This window comes from Eumetopias jubatus, unplaced genomic scaffold (assembly GCF_037043125.1).
Source record: "Eumetopias jubatus isolate StellerSeaLion01/CBP00866 unplaced genomic scaffold, mEumJub1_p1.0 scaffold_1, whole genome shotgun sequence".
Lineage (NCBI taxonomy): Eukaryota > Metazoa > Chordata > Mammalia > Carnivora > Otariidae > Eumetopias > Eumetopias jubatus.
Genome location: NW_028274807.1, coordinates 215,347,821 through 215,363,579, shown reverse-complemented (window position 1 = coordinate 215,363,579; position 15,759 = coordinate 215,347,821). Strand labels below are relative to the sequence as shown.

Genomic DNA, 15,759 nt, shown 5'->3' with positions numbered 1-15,759 from the left:
GACAATCAAAGTGATCATTAACACCCGAGTCAGGTCCCACCCTCCTCTGCCCACAGCCCCCCCAGGGCTCCCACCTCCCTGGGGGAAACCCTAGTCCCCCTCACGACCCTGGCCCCTATCACCTCCCTGTCCTCCCTCTCTCCCTTCAACTCCTTCTGCTCCAGACACACTGTTCCTGCAACACACCAGACCTGGTGCTGCCCCAGGGTCTTTGCACACACAGCCCATGCCTCCTGCCCGGAAGGAATGCTCGTCAGTCTTCGCTTACGTGTCACCTCCTCCGAGAGGCCCTCTTCGACCCCCTTCTCCTATTTAAAAATACACACCCCTCCTCCTACCCTCACACGGCCCCCATCCTCCATCCCTTTTATATTTCTCATCATCTACTAAAACTAAGACAAATAATTTACGTAGTTTTCTTGTTCATTGTCTGTCTCTCCAGCTGCATTGTAAGGTCCCCAACAGCAGGATTTTTATCTGGTTTGCTGCCTGTCTGGCACATAGCAGGTGCTCAACAGTATGTGTTTGTCGACCGAACACATGAATAAGTGAACGGCAGCTCCCGAGCGTGAAGCAGGTCCTAGGACTGAGCGCAGTCGCCTCGTTATGTTCATACCCACCCCCCAGAGGAGAAACCAGGCTCCAATGAGGCACATAGCTTGCCCACCCAGTTGTAGGCCAGGCTGAGGCTCAACCCCAGGGCCTTATCTACTGCTCCAACTCCAAAATTTTCCCTCAGTCCATTAGCTTTCCCTTGCCACTGTTCCTGCCACACCAACTTCCCCACTGCCACGTCTCTGCCCGAGCCTCCCTCGGCAAAATGCCCTTCCCATGTGCCACTCTGCCCATCCTCACCACCCGGCCCTCCAGGAGCCCCCAGTCCTGTGGGGGAAGAGAAGGCAAGGTTGCCTGTGGCTCTAAGTCCAGGTAGAAGGGGCTTGGAGTCCCAAGAAGGTGAGCTGTGGAGGGTTGGAGCTCTAGGGAAAGCCTCTTGGAGGAGGTGGCATTGGGGCTGGGGCTTGACAGTGGGTCGGATGTGTCCAAGAGATGGGTGGTGGGCTGGGAGAATATTCCAGGCACAGCCTGGGCAAAGGCCCAGTAGTAAGGGAATATGCACAGTTCGGTGGGAATGCAGCAATGTCTGTGGAGGGGTTTCATCTGGGATGAAACCAGAAGTTCTCAAATGCCAGGGTGAGGAGTTTGGATAGTTGCTCTGAGGGTGAGTGGGAGCCATGGACTTTCCTGAGCAGGGGCAGGGGAGTGAATCTGGCTAGTGGGAGGTAGTTCAGCCTCCCAGAGCTGCCTTTGGGCCAGGTCCTAGGGAAGCCAGGGGCCACCCTGACCTCACCACATTACACTGTGGTTTCCTAACACCCCACCCAGCCACAGGGGAGTTTGAGGGGCAGCGAAGAATTCGGTTAAAGGATGGGAAGGCCCCCAAGAGACTGGCCCGTGGCCCTTCCCCTGCCTCTGTCTGCCCCACCCTGACCAGCGCAGCTGGAGAAATCACAGCAAGATCAGCCCCTGCGGGTCTAGGGAGGTTGGCGTAGGAGGGGCTGCCCCAACTGACTTCTTCCTCCCTCCGATCCTGTTCTCTGCCGTTTCCAAGAAATTCATTTATACTAAAGTGTGAATAGCTTCTATTCCAGGAAGCTACATCTGGATGCCTAACCCCGGTGGGCCTGGCGCTAGTGGTGGGACCCCAGACGGATGTCAAGCCGGTCGGAGAGGCATTCTCACTGCTTTCGAATCTCCAATCTTGGCTTGTGCCAAGCAGAGAAACACCTGAGGCCCCCAGCACCCTGCAACTCAGACCCACCCCGGCCTGAACAGAGGCCACAGGCCTTTGGACAACACAAAGCACCTTTATGTTGGATCACAAACCCCAAAGGGCAAAGCAAGTGGGTCTGGCAGGTCCAGCTGATACAGCTGGATATCTTCGGGGACCCCTCAGTCAGGGATGTACAAGGTGCGGGGGAAGAGGGTGCTCACTTTTCAAAACCCCAGGTAGAAGCCATTGGGCAAAATGTGTGCATTTGTGGGGGAGTTTTGATCTGCTTCTTGGGGTGCAGGGATGGGGGCCACAGATAGATGAACCCAGCTTGAGGCTAGTGGGACCTGGACTGGGTTCCAGCCCCCATATGTCCAAGGGAAGGATTGGGGAGGGTCTGAGATTCTGGATTCAGCCCCCCACCCCAACCCTGCCCCTGGGCCAAGGCCGCAGCACGGGCTGTTAGTGCAGACGCATGGCCACTAGGGGGCAGCAGGGACCTCGGGATATAGGCGGCCTCCTGCTTGCCGCCCCCCGGCCCTATCTGGTCAGAAGTCCAGCTCTGGCATCAGGGTGTGCTTGGGGCGGCTCGGGGGTGTGGGTTCCTCCTTGCGAATGTCCTCTAGGAGGGCTGGCCCGTCCCCGTGCTGGGCCTCCCAGGCTCTCTGCTGGGCCGGCCAGTCCAGGTGAGCCCAGCGGAGGTCAGGGCCCCCCACGACCTCGTCCACCAGATCCTCCAGGTCCGGCGGGGGCGCAGGCCGCTCCACGAGGATGGGCGCGAAGGGCCCCACCAGCCAGGGGAGCGGCACGGCCTGCACCACCAGCTCCAGCAGCTCGTCCACACAGGCGTGGGCCCGGGCCACACTGCCCTGGCCCTCGGCCAGGGCGGCGGCCGGCACATCCCCGAAGCAGCGGGCGTCGGCGAAGGCGGACTGCAGGGCGTCCACACTGCGCCGCACCTCGGCCACCTTCTCCTGGGCGCCCGGGGGCAGGCCCCGCACGCTGGTCTCCAGCGCGTCCACTGTGCTCTGCAGCTCCCGCATCAGAGTGCGGGACAGCACCAGCGTCTCCAGCTCTGCCTGTGGGGGAGCGGGGGGGGCCTCAGCGTCCCAGATGGGCGCCCCCCGGGGCAAGCGCCCTGCCTCAGTTTCTCCATGCACACTCCAAACAGCTGAGCTCAGCCCTTGGATTAAGACAGCTGGAGCCCGGCCCCTGGCGACCCTGGGCAGATCCAGAACACACCCCCCACACACACACACGCCCCCTGCTCACCCTCTCCCCGTCACCCTACCTGGCTGCGGCGCCGGCGGCCATTCTCTGGGGAGTGCTGGCTCCAGTCCTCCCAAAGCTCGTGCACCTTCCCAGGGCGGGTCGGGGCCGTGGGTGTCGCCCCGCCCTGCATGAGGTTGATCTGAGGGGATGGGGACAGTGGTGGTCAGAGCTGGAGGACTTGGAGGCTCGGGGGAGCCAGCACCCTAGCCTAGATCTGGTCTTGATAAGCATCTGGAGAACATCTTCTTCCTGCAACCTTCCCCGCCTGCTGATTCGGCCTGGCCCACCTGCCCGTTCTCTCCTCTGCTCTTGGCCAGACCCTGCGACCTGTGGGTCCCCTAAAGCTCAGACTCACTTTGGCCGTGCTGGTCTCTGCCAGGGACACACTTCCCTTCACCCCATGCCCCTGCCTCGTTCACTCCAGTTTAAGTTTCAATGTAGATGTCTCCTCCTCCAGGAAGTCTTCCCTCCTCCCCTCCTGGCTGGGCAGATTCTACAGCCCCTGGCATGCTCTCCATCCTGACCCTGATCCCCCGACTGGACTGTGAGTGTCCTGAAGGGAGCCACTGTGCCTTCGGTGCCCAGGACAGGGTAGGCGTTAGAAGATAAATGGAAACAAACTGTGGTCCATCTGTACCCTGGAATATGATTCAGCCTTAAAAGGGAAGGGCTATTCTGGCACCTGTTACCACGTGGATGGACCTTGAGGACATTGTGCTCCGGGACATCAACAGACTCAGGGGCTCATATGCGCCCTCTGGTGGCTGCTCTGGGGAGGACAGAGTGGGGTCCCGGATGGACCAGGTGCAGTTATGGGGGCTGGACCTGGGTGGGGGGAAGAGAAGCGGGAGCTGTGGGCAGAACTGGGGTACCGGCTGATGTGCGAGATGTGGGAGTGGAGGAGAAGAGGGGAGTCGAGGGCTGCTCCTGGGTTTTGACCGGAGCCCCTGGAAGGATGGAGGTTGAGATGGAGGAGGAGCAGGTTAAGGGCGTCTGAACTTACCAAGCTCAGTTAAATGGGAGCTGCTGTGTTCCTGTGGAGCAGGGAGGGATGGACGGTGAGGGACGAGGCAAGAACCTACTCCCTACAGGGAGGATTGGGGTTGGTGGCAGGAAAGCAAGGGAAGGGGCACTTTCTCTCCTGAGCTACCCTAACTACCTATAAATTCTAGCTCCTACTCCCCTCCCTGCATGGGACGAAGCCCCCTCCCATCTCCCCACGCTGAGCCTTGACCCCCCTGAGCTGGCCCAGCCCTGTGTCCCCACTCGGCCCCAGCCCTGAACACGCACGGCTGCAGGCAGCTGAGCTCGGCTGTGCCTCCCCCTTCGGACCAGCTTGGGACAAGGTGCTCGGTTGGCACTCAGGCCGTGCCTACCGGCCTGCATCACAGCGCGGGAGTGGACAGAAGGTTCTCACCAGCTCCAGCGTCTCCTGCAGCTTGGCCAGTGTGTCCTGGGCGTGGTGTTTCTTCTGCCTCAGTTTCCCCAGGGAGTGTTCATACGCCAGGTGGCGGAGCCGCGCTGACAGGGAGCCCAGACGCACAAAGTAGCCCTGATGTCTCCTCTGCTCTTCCACGGAGCCCACTTCCGGGCCCTCAGCCTCGGCTGCCAGGGCCGCTGGGAGGATGGGACGGGCGAGGGGGTCAGTGTGGCCACCCCTGCCACATCTGCTCACCCTCCTTCTGGGTTGACAAGCCCACGGGCTCCCAGCTTTCCTTTACCAATATCAACTCACTTAACCTTCTCCAAACCCTATGACGTAGGCACTGCTATTAGCCCCATTTACAGATGAGGAACACTGAGGCAAAGGGGATGAAGTCCCATGGTGTGCAAGAGGCAGACCCGGGATTCCAACCCAGGCTGGAGTTAACCCCTCTACCAAACGGTCTGTGAAGAATATCCTACAAGTGCTCGGCACACAGTAGGTGCTTCATAAATGCCTTGCAGCCTTTCTGTGGAGGAGGCAGTGCCTCGACAAGTTCTTCTAGTGCCCTAAAGCAGGGGTTAAGAAGTCAGATGGCCTCCGGGGTCAGAGACAAGATGTAGAAAGTTGGAGAATGGTGTATTTTGTTTTTGTTTTGTTTTTTTAAAGAATTTTATTTTTTAAGGCCTCTCTACCTCCCAACGTGGGACTCGAACTCACAGCCCCGAGATCAAGAGTCACACGCTCCACCGACTGAGCCGGCCAGGCGCCCCGGGAGAGGGCAGATGCCCTTCAGCCCGAGTGTTTAGTGTTTGAGGACAGGCCACAAATCGGGATTGGGAGGGCACAGTGTGACGGTTAAATGCATGCGATGAAGTAAGACATTCTAAAGGCGCTGCCTAGGCCAGTTTGAGGCCGGCGCCCTCAAGTCTCCAAGCCCCGTAGACTCTTAGGGTCTGTGTGGTCTGATTTCTAGTAGGATGTGGGTCGGGGGGCCGTGGACGTGGACGGGGACGTCAGGCCTGGGCTCTAGCTCGGTGTTTCCTGGTGAACTGCTGTGCGGCCCTGCCCAAGTCCCGGACTGCTCTGATCCGTCACCTCCGGGGGTGCAGACTGGGCAGAAGGACTCAGGGGCAGGGCAGGGCGGGAGGGTGCCAGCCTCACCGAGCTCGTCCTCGGTCATGGGCAGGAAGTGGTCCACCAGCTCCTCTGACTTGCCCAGCACGACGTCCACAGCGTGGCTCATGGAGCGCTTTAGGTCCACACTCCAGCGGTGGCTCTGGCCGGCCAGGCCCACCACGCCCGTCACACCACTGGCCACCGTATCCTTGGCCGAGGTCACCACCTGGTGGGAGGGGGCCCCTTCTAGATTTTTGGCTCCCTTCTCTCACCCCGGCTCCCGGGGGCTGGGTGCCAAGGGGTCCCCTACTGGCTCTGGGCCTCAATTTCCCCTCTATAAAATGGAGGAAAAGAAACGTTCTCCCCCACAGGGCTGTTGAGGGGATGATGGGCCCCAACCGGCGCGTCTTAAGCGCTCGATAAACTCGGGCGCTGATTATTTTAATTCGGCTGGTGTTTTCTGAGTTGGACCGAAACCTGACTCAGCCCCCCCCTTCCCCCCTCCCCAGTCTGGCTAGCCCAGGTGTCCGGGCTGGTCACGCGGAAGGTTGTGCCGCTCCCTCCCACCTCCACCCCTCCCTGGGTCCCCAGGGTACCGTGTCCGAAGGTTGCTGGAGAAAAGGCAGCTTCTCCTCCAGCCTGTCCAGGCCCCTGCAGGCGAGATTGTTCACTGTGGCCACTGGAGGGGAGAGACAGGGAGTGAAGGCAAGGGAGGTCGGGAGAGGTAGAGGGAGGCCTGGGCCACCCTGCGAGGGGCTGGGGACCCTGAGGGTGTGGGTGGGGCACCAGGCTGGACCCCACCTCCACTGCCCTCCCTGCCTCAGCCCGCCACCGGGCTGCCTCCAGAGCCAAGGCGACTCCTCGCTCATGCCCGGCTCGGACACCCCAGCGAGCAGGCTCAAGGTCACCCAAACTGGCTGAGGAGGAGGTGGGGAGACCCTGCGCTGGGAACCTCAGGTGACCCCTTTCCTCAGTCAGACGTGAAGCCAAGGGTCTTTCCGCCCCAGCCCCATCCCTGTGCCAGGTTGGACCCCTCAGCTGGCCCCAGGAGTGCGGGGACATTTGGGGCCTGGGACATGTAGGGGCAACGACAGAGAGGCAGACGGGGAGGGAGGTGGAGAGGCGGAGGACCCCGAGGACCCCGAGGTCTGTCAGGCCACTCAACACGGGAGGATGCACAGAACGGGGACGGAAAGAGGGGGGCCCCGGTAACAGCTAACGGCGGAGGTCCAGGAGGTCCGGCCGCAGAGGGACAACCCACAGGGGGTGCAGGTAGAATGGAGAGCGGGGGCCGGGCAGGCAGAAGACAGGAGATGGCGCGGGCAGGACTGGGGGAGGGTGAGACGGGTGGATGGGGGACAGACGGGTGGACGGACAAACGGCACACACGGTAAGTAAGACTGAGGAGGTCCCAGCTCAGCGGGTCCACTCCAGAGCACGTCATGCGGAGGCACATGCATGTCATCCAGAGCACGGAGGGCGGGCCAGCAGGGCAAACCACAGGACCCAGGGTCGTGGGCCGGGTGCGGGGGGACTCACGCTGGGGCTGCAGGTGGCTGAGCAGCGGCTGGGCGTGGTCCAGGGCACGGGTGGTCAGGCCACACACGCAGTGCTCAGCCAGGCGGCAGGCGGAGCCCAGCAGCGGGTGCCTGTCCTTAGCCGCACTGTAAGCATCGAGGACAGCGGTGCACGTGGTCCTGACCAGCGGCAGGGCCACCACGCGCTGCACCACGCTCTGCGGGAAGAGGCCGCATCAGAGTGGCCTCTGGGGGGTGGGGGGTGGGGAGCTCAGCCACACCTCAATCCACTTGCCCTCTCTGGGCCAGGATGACGGGGTGGGCGAGAGGGTTGGGGGGACTGCACACGTAACTTGGGGCTTCAGCCTCCCCATCTGTAAAATGGGTTTCTAGGGCTGGGAGATTCACGGAGGCAACGGGCGTGAAGTGCTGGGAGCAAGGTCTGATGCAGAGTCTCCGGGCAGAGACCCGGAGGTTGGGGGCGGGCGAGAGACGCTCCCCGCCCCGGGCATCACTGTGCCCCTCTGGGAAATGGGGAAGATGAGCCACCCATGGTCCAGCGAGGATAGGAAAGAGAGGGGGTACCCGGTCTGAAACTGTCCCAGAAGGGATATCCCCCCACCCTTGCCTGTGCCCCTGCTCCATGGGAGGGGTGGACCCTCACCTGCTGATTCTGTTCCCACAAGCTGGTTCTGGGGGGCTGAGCAGCTTCATCTTCTGACATGCCTGCTGCAAACACCCTGAGGGGCAGGACAGAGTGAGAGGGGCCTCTACACACCAGCCTTCCTGGGGCCTGCCCAGGCCTTGGGTTCTGTCCCGCTGGGCTTTGTGACTTGGGCAAGTATTGTTCTCTCTTGGGGCCTCAGTTTCCTCAAAATAGGGTAATGATAGGGGCACCTGGGTGGTTCAGTCGGTTGAGAATCTGACTCCTGGTTTCAGCTCAGGTCATGATCTTAGGGGCGTGAGGCCTGTGTTGGGCTCTGCGCTCAGGAGGGGGTCTGCTTGAGATTTTTCTCCCTCTCCCTCTGCCCCTCCCCCACTTGCACACGCGCGCGCTCTCTCTCTCTCTCTCTCTCAAATAAATAAGTAAATCTTAAGAAAAATAAGGTAATGATAATACCTACCTCACAGTGTCACGAGGGACACGGACAATGCATGCACAGAGCTCTGCACACAGTAGGTGCACACTAGAGAGCTCTGGCAAGGTGGGGACATTGTAGTGATTCAAAGCATGGGCTCTGGAGAGAGAAAGACCTGGGTTCAATTCCTGCCATTACCTGCTGTGTGACTTTGGGCAAGTGCCTTCACCTCTCTGAGCTGTTTCCTCTTCTGCAAAGGACAGGAGGTCCCTGCTGCCCCTGCCGACCCCCCAACTCACCCTTCCCCGACAGAACTGCACACGCAGCCCGCTGCAGGGGTGGGGGTGGTAGCCGCGGAATCCCAATAAACCCACAGACTGACAGGGAAACTGAGGCGGCCAGCAGGTCCATGGGTGTTTCCAAGGCCACTCATCTAAGCAGACTCAGACTGGAGAGTTCTACCTGAGACTCCCGCTCGCGGTTCTTCCCCTATCCCCACCCTGTGCCCTCAGAGCCCGGTCCCCGCCCAACTGGGTCCTGAGCTTCAGCCAACTGGGCCAAGGGTCTCGGCCACCTGCTTGGGCCCGTCATCCCCCTCCCCTCTCACGCCGCTGGATCCTCTCCCGCCCACCTGACCTGGAGCCCCCAAATCTGCGGGGCTCTCCTGGACGCTCTCCGCGTGGCACTCACCTGAGCGCGCGCAGCCACGGCCCCCAAGTGCCGCTGCGGACCCCAGACTCGGGCTCCAGTCTCCGCCCACCGCTGGCCCCGCCCGCCTTATAGGGGCTCGGGGGGCGGGGCCTTCGGGAACTGACCAATGGGGAGGGGCCGTGCGGAGGAGTGTCCCGGGGGCGGGGGCGGGGCCCCAGCCTATCTTCCCCACCCGGCGCGCTTCCCTGGGGCTCGGTGTGGGGGTGGGGGGTGGGGGGTGGGGCTCCGCGGTTGTCATAGAAACTCGAGGACGCTGGATGCCCCAGGATTGAGCTACTTACGTTGGCCAGTTTTGGCCACTTGTCACCCAGCTGTTGCCGCAGAAACAGTGGAGGACGATCACAGCCCCCACCGCCTCGGCGAGGAGTGACCTTGGGCAAGTCCTCAAGGTCTTTCTTGTTATTTTAAAAAAATCTGCAGTTTAGGGCGCCTGGGTGGCTCAGATGGTTAAGCGTCTGTCTGCCTTCGGCTCAGGTCATGATCCTAGGGTCCTGGGATCGAGTCCCGCATCGGGCTCCTTGCTCAGCAGGGAGTCTGCTTCTCCCTCTCCCTCTCCCTCTGCCCCTGCTTGTTCTCTCTCTGTCTCTCTCGCAAATGAATAAATAAAATCTTTAAAAAAAAAATCTGCAGTTTAACTCAGCCAGGATTCAGGCCGGCTCATTCCCTTGGATCCCCATTTTACAGATGAGCAAATTGAGGGATCCGATTCAAACCCCACTCTGCCAGACTCCAGGCCCCTCCCTGGCTTTCACCGTCATGCCTGGAATGACCACCACCGTGGGCATGACCATTCTTCCAGGGGGCCTTCCCCCAAACACCCAGCGGTCCCCCCAAATCTGACTCTGGCTCCCAGCATGCCCAGCACTGTGTCAGCAGGTGGCCCAAGGTTCTGAGTTGGAAGAACACAGGCTCCTAAGCCTTCAGCTCCACCCAGCCTGCCCAGGCCTGCCCTGGGTGTCTATCCCCCTGGGTTGTCACGGGCCAGCATGACAAATTATTTGGAGACCTGAAGCAATCCAGTTTAATTTAAACCTTCCCCAGGACACAAGCTCTGGCAGGAATCCACCGGTAAAATGACACTCCGGGCAACGGTCAGTGTTTTATTTCCAGTGAAGTCTTGGATAGGGGGAGGGGGAGGAGGAGCTGCAAGCCGTCAGATCCCAACTGCGATCCGTTTGGAAGCTCATGTCCTGCACCCCAGGCCCTGGGTCAAGGCCTCTTCTTTCCTTCTCCTTCCTCTGGGAAGGCCTAGGAAGTCAACCTGGGAGATGCTCAGAACACAGTGAATTATTCTAGTATTCCAATTCCATTCCACAGTTATTTATTAACCCTTCGGGTCCGACCGCAAACTGAATGATGCTGGCTATGAGGGAACCCAGCCCCAGGCCCTGCATTCGGAGAGCCCCCCGAAGTGGGGGAGGCAGAACCAGATAGAGACAACCCTAGTGTAGCCAGGGCTGGGCCAGCGGGAGGCCGAGCAGGCTGAGGGAGCTTGGAGACCAAGAGATCTGGAAAACAGGGGAAGACATTCTCTTTTCTTTTAAGTAGGCTCCATGCCTAATGTGGGGCTTGAACTCACGACCCTGAGATTAAGAGTTGCGTGCACTACTGACTGAGCCAGCCAAGTGCCCCCAGGGAAAGGCATTCTTGGAAAAGGGTACAAGGAGGCTGGAGAGCCCAACGTGAATTTTGGGAAGCCTGGGCCAAGCGGATCCTGGCAGCTCTGGAAAGCCGTAGGTGAATCATTTGCTAAGTACCCTGCTGTGTGCTGCCGGGCCTGTCTCCCCACCCTAGCCCCAGGCCTCAGTGGGACTCGGCTACTTCCAGGAGCGTCTGGCCCTTTGAGGCTTCGGGCCCAGCGCAGCGTGTGGCATTCTGGGAGAACATCTTGTCTTTGTTGGCCACGAGCCACCCATAGAGGTCATCCAGGTTCCGATCACAGATCCAGGGGTTCCCAGAGATGTCAAAGCCATCCTTCATGTCCCGGGTGGGCTGCCCCAAGGATGTCCAGAGCCCCTTGGGCATGCTGGTGAGCAAATTGTTGGAAAGATCGAGCATGTCCAGCTGCTGCAGCCCTCGGAAGGCACCAGCTGCCACGGTGGCCAGCCTGTTGTCGTTCAGGAAAAGGTAGCGCAGGTCTGGCTGGGGTGCCAAGAGCCCCTCTCCAAGCACCCGCAATCTGTTGCCCTCCAGATGCAGCCTTTCCAACTGCAGGGGGCCCCTCAGAAGATCAGAGGGCAAAGTCTTCAACTGGTTATTGCTGAGGTCAAGGATGCGCAGGGAGGTGAAGTTGGCCAACAGCCCAGGGGGCAGTGTCTGGAGGTGGTTCCCGGATAGGTCCAGATGCCCCAGGGCTTTGAGCCCCTGCAGCCACGAGGGCTCCAGAATTTCCAGCCGGTTCTCCTTCAGCACCAGGGTGTGGAGAGCGGCCGAGACCCGGAAGAGGCCTGGGGGCAGCTGGGTCAGGGCATTGCGGGTTAGGTCGAGCACCTTCAGCAGAGGCACCGGCAGCAGGAACTTGGGCGAGAGGCTCTCCAGCTGGTTGGTGGAGAGGTGCAGCTCCTGGAGGTTAGAGGCGCCCTGGAGGGTGTCGGCCCGCAGCTGGGTGAGGTTGAAGAACTCCACCACCAGGTAGACGGTGTCGGCTGGGAAGCGGTGAGGGAGTTTGGCAGGTGGGTGGCAGGAGACGGAGCTGCCGTTGCTCGACTGGAACACCAAGCAGGTGTCACGGTTTGGTGTGACATCCTGGGCTGAGGCCACAGATAGCAGTAGCACGAACAGTGTTCTACAAAGATGGGAGCTCAGGCCTCCTGGGCTGCAGGCAATGACAGAAAACACACCTCGCTTGGTGAAAGCGTCCCCAGACTCTGCCAACTATTTCCTGTCTCTGTTTCCAGCACCCTTGACCATGCCAGCTCATGGCTCCCCCGGACTCGTGCAGTCATCCCCGGCTCCTCTCCTGGCTTCCACCCTCACCTTCCCACAGCTCCCTGAAGTAGCTGCTGTTACAGAGCAGTCTAACTCTCTGAAAACTGAGTTTCTCAGTCTGATCCATAAATGCGACCCTTCTTCATGGCCAGCCCAGCCCCAATGGACTGTTAATTATTTACAGTCAAATTTGCTAATTTCTTTCTGGTTTCTTCTGTTCTAGCTTGTTTTCTGGGTCATTTCTTATCTCCCTGGCTACACATTTTGAAGGCAGGGCCAGTGAACTCCTACTTATCCTGCAAAGCCCCAGCCCCAATGCTCCCTTTCCCATGAAGCTCTCTCTGACTTCCCCAAGGTTTCCCCTCTGGCCTCCTCCTCTTTCCGTCCAAACAAGGTTACATTTCTTTCTCTGATGGAGCCGCAGCTCCATCTCGCTCCAAAGTGCTCGGGTGCAATCCAGGGCTCCAAAAGGAACTCTGAACGTGGAAACTGCATCCTGCTTTGTGCAGATCTCGGACAGGCATTTGGCCTTGGGATGGGGTGGTATACATTTGGCACCATACTCCTTGGAGGGCTGGGGCTTCTGCTCCTCCTGGTCCCTCCAGCAGGCCTCTGATGGGGTGTTGGTCGGGAGGTGTTGGTGAGACTCCAACTCTCTGCCTGGGTCGGGGAGCACCTGGGACTTCTATAGTGAGTGTGTGTATGAGAGCATGTCTGTCTGTAGTTACAGCCTGTCGGTCTATTCCAGCCTGCAGATCTACATCTAGCCCTTTGACTTCAATGCATCAAACAGAAATGTCTAGTATCCAGTTCTGCCTACCATGGGTGGGGTGGGGACTTACCTCTGGTTTCGCTCTGGGCTCCAAGAGGACATGATGGTCTCTCTCTTTTCCATCTGTGTTCCCTTGGCCTGGTGATGTAGCCTTATAACCTGCCTGGACTGGGGTCAGGGCCACCCACCCTAGGGAAGTCCTCACCCACATCCTGTTCCCGTTAATGGCTGGACCTGAGCCAGGCAGGGGAAAGGGAGTGGTCAGAATTGCAAAATTGCTTCCTGGCAGGGGGAGGGCAGGAGGGGGGTTGCCTGCCCCCTTCTCCGCCTGCTTCTACCCAGTTTTTTATTCCCCTGATTCCTGCTTTTGAGGGGTGGGCACCCAAGAATCTCTGGGGCCGAATCCCCGCTTCCCCCAATCCGGGGATCAAGGGTCTGGTTTGCAAGGCACCATTCCTGGGGGATAGGGACAGCTCTTTAAGCCAAGAGATACTCTTTGCAATAAATTTGAGCAACCAGGAAGCTCAATGAAGATAACAAAAAGCACTTGTCTTGAATTCATGATGTATTGTTGGCCTTTTTTAAAAGACGAAATAATTTCTAGAAACTAGATTTCAAAAGTAAGCGATGCCAAAAGTCTCCATGGTCTTTGAACAATGGCCTGGGAGGAACAAAACTTGGCCCTGGCTCCCAGCTCTGCTAGGAATGGCTTTATTTTATGATCTTGGGCAAGTGGCTTAACTTTTCTTGGCCTCAGTTTCCATATTCATGAAGTTGAACTCAGTCTCCAAGGGCCCCTTCTGCTCTTTGTTTCTTCATCTGAAGCTAATGTGCTGTTTGTTTTGGATCTTTCTCATTCCCTAATAAATGCATTTGGAGGCTACAAATTTCCCTTTAGGAACTGCTTTGGCTGCATCTCACAGGTTTGGCTACTCAGAGCTTTCATTTTTGTTGCATTCTAAAAATTCAGGTGTGATGTGTTATCTTTACCTGCACCCAGGACTTCCATCACACCTGGCCATGGCCTCTTCTCCCCGGCCCAATCTCTGAAGAGTTTTGTCTCTATCAAGCTTTGAGAATGAATATGAGTACTGTCTTGTGGACACATAGGTTCAGAGACACACATGCAGGCTGACCATGACAGGCATAAAGAAAGACAGATGGATATCCTCGTGAATACACAGGTAGATACAACACAGAGACAGGTGAAAATACATGGAACCACACAGAGACACAGACAAAGCAGGACATGTTGACAGAATAACAGATCCATAGAGTTAGACACACAAAACAGACACCTACAAAACAGTCAAAGGACCTGAAGAGACAGTTTTCCGAAGAAGACATCTAGATGGCCAAGAGGTACATGAAAGGTGCTCAACATCACTCATCATCAGGAAAATGCAAATCAAAACCCCAATGAGATATTACCTCACACTTGTCAGAATAACTAGAATCAAAAAGATAAGAAATAACAAAGTTGGTGAGGATGTGGAGAGAAAGGAACCCTTCTTCACTGTTGGTGTGAAAGTAAATTGGTGCAGCCGCTGTGGAAAACAGTATGGAGGTCCCTCAAGAAATTAAAAATAGGGAATATATGATCCAGCAATCCCACTTCTGGGTATTTATCCAAAGAAAACAAAACAGTAACTAGAAAAGACACATGTATTCCTTTGTTCCTTGCAGTATTATTCACAATAGCCAAGACATGGAAACATCCTAAGTGTTATTGACAGATGGATAGATAAAGATGCAATAAAAAGAAAGAAAGAAAGAAAGAAAGAAAGAAAGAAAGAAAGAAAGAAAGAAAGAAAGAAAGAAAGAAAGAAAGGAAGGAAGGAAGGAAGGAAGGAAGGAAGGAAGGAAGGAAGGAAGGAAGGAAGGAAGGAAGGAAGGAAGAGAAAGAAAAAGAAAGAAAGGGGCGCCTGGGTGGCTCAGTAGGTTAAGCATCTGCCTTCATCTGCCTTTGGCTCAGGTCATGATACTGTAGTCCCAAGATCAAGCCCCGCATCAGGCTCCCTGCTCAGTACGGAGCCTGCTTCTCCCTCTGCCCCTCACCCTGCCCATGCTCTCTCTCTTGCTCGCTCACTCTCTCACTCTTTCTCTCTCTCAAATAAATAAAATCTTAGAAAGAAAGAATGTGATATACACACACCCTGGAATATTATTCAAAGGTAAAAAAAGAAGAAAATGCTGCCATTTGCAACAATGTTATTGAATCTCGAGGGTATTACCCTAAGTGAAGTAAGTCAGGCAGAGAAAGACACTGTATACTCTCACTTATATATGGGATTTTAAAAACCCAAAACCCAGAGCAGGATGGTGGCTGCCAGGGGCTAGGGGGTGCCGGAAATGGGGAGATGTTGGTCTAAGGGTACAAATGTGCAGTTCTAAGATGAGTACATCCAGGAGGTGTAATGTACAACATGGTGACTATAGTTACCCTTACCATACACGGTAATGTTATATACTTGAAAACTGCTAAGAGAGTAGCTCTTAAATGTTCTCATCGCTTACACAGAGAACTACAGGAGGTAATGGATTTGTTGTGGTAATCCTAGTGCCGTATCTGCACCCATCAAATCACTGAGTTGCGCACCTGAAACTTACACAATGCTGCGCACGGACACACATAGGTTCAGCACAGTGCTTTGTGTTTCTTTGTTTACTATACTAACAATCTCCCCCAGGACAAGGGGGCGCTGGATCTGTTTTGTCCACTGCTCAGTCCCTAGAGCCCAGCACACAGCAGGTGCCCCATGGACATGGGCGGGAAGGAGGGAGTGTGAACGGCGAAGGAGGCATAATGCTAAAGAGATCTCTTAAAGTGAAATCAGATCCCGCCCTCTGCTTAAAATCCTCGGAAAGTTCCCTGTCCCACTTAAAATAAAATCCATAACGCTGGGAGGGGGGTAGGATGGGGAGTTAATGTTTAATGTGGACAGAGTTTTACTTTGGAAAGATGCAAATTTCTGGGGATGGATGGTGGGGGTGGGCGCCCGACAGCGTGAGCGTGCTTCATGCCATTGACCTGTGCGCTTAAAAACGGTTCCAGGGCGCCTGGGTGGCTCAGTCGGTTAAGCGACTGCCTTCGGCTCAGGTCATGATCCTGGAGTCCCGGGATCGAGTCCCGCATCGGGCTCCTTGCTCAGCGGGGAGTCTGCTTC

At 57.2% G+C, this 15,759-nt stretch overlaps 2 protein-coding genes across 4 annotated transcripts; both read right to left on the bottom strand.

Annotated features, from left to right (window-relative positions):
• Positions 1-1,845: 1,845 nt before the first annotated feature.
• PLIN5 (perilipin 5) lies at positions 1,846-9,523 on the bottom strand. 3 transcript variants are annotated; one of them, XM_028126362.2, is made up of 9 exons: positions 9,174-9,313; positions 8,227-8,340; positions 7,767-7,842; positions 7,125-7,320; positions 6,182-6,264; positions 5,631-5,811; positions 4,461-4,660; positions 3,063-3,182; positions 1,846-2,850 (listed from the first exon to the last, which is right to left on the bottom strand). In XM_028126362.2, the coding sequence occupies exons 3-9, from the start codon at positions 7,824-7,826 to the stop codon at positions 2,320-2,322; spliced, it is 1,371 nt and encodes a 456-aa protein (XP_027982163.2). In that variant the 5' UTR covers positions 7,827-7,842; positions 8,227-8,340; positions 9,174-9,313; the 3' UTR covers positions 1,846-2,319. The 3 variants fall into 3 exon arrangements, with proteins under 3 accessions (XP_027982163.2, XP_027982164.2, XP_027982165.2); XM_028126363.2 differs by lacking the exon at positions 8,227-8,340 and having other exon boundaries at positions 9,174-9,523; XM_028126364.2 differs by lacking the exons at positions 8,227-8,340; positions 9,174-9,313 and adding an exon at positions 8,872-9,016.
• A 456-nt stretch (positions 9,524-9,979) lies between these two features.
• LRG1 (leucine rich alpha-2-glycoprotein 1) lies at positions 9,980-12,770 on the bottom strand. Its single transcript, XM_028126369.2, has 2 exons — positions 12,663-12,770; positions 9,980-11,707 (listed from the first exon to the last, which is right to left on the bottom strand). The coding sequence occupies exons 1-2, from the start codon at positions 12,713-12,715 to the stop codon at positions 10,696-10,698; spliced, it is 1,065 nt and encodes a 354-aa protein (XP_027982170.1). The 5' UTR covers positions 12,716-12,770; the 3' UTR covers positions 9,980-10,695.
• Positions 12,771-15,759: the final 2,989 nt, after the last annotated feature.

Excerpts from the sequence above, each read along its gene's own strand:
- LRG1 (XM_028126369.2), bottom strand. The coding sequence starts at position 12,715 with ATGGAAAAGAGAGAGACCATCATGTCCTCTTGGAGCCCAGAGCGAAAC. Across the intron at positions 11,708-12,662 it reads AGCCCAGAGCGAAACCAGAG|CCCAGGAGGCCTGAGCTCCC; the intron begins GTAAGTCCCCAC and ends CATTGCCTGCAG.
- PLIN5 (XM_028126363.2), bottom strand. The coding sequence starts at position 7,826 with ATGTCAGAAGATGAAGCTGCTCAGCCCCCCAGAACCAGCTTGTGGGAA. Across the intron at positions 5,812-6,181 it reads TCCAGCAACCTTCGGACACG|GTGGTGACCTCGGCCAAGGA; the intron begins GTACCCTGGGGA and ends CCCTCCCACCAG. Across the intron at positions 2,851-3,062 it reads GCCGCCGGCGCCGCAGCCAG|GCAGAGCTGGAGACGCTGGT; the intron begins GTAGGGTGACGG and ends GCTCCCCCACAG.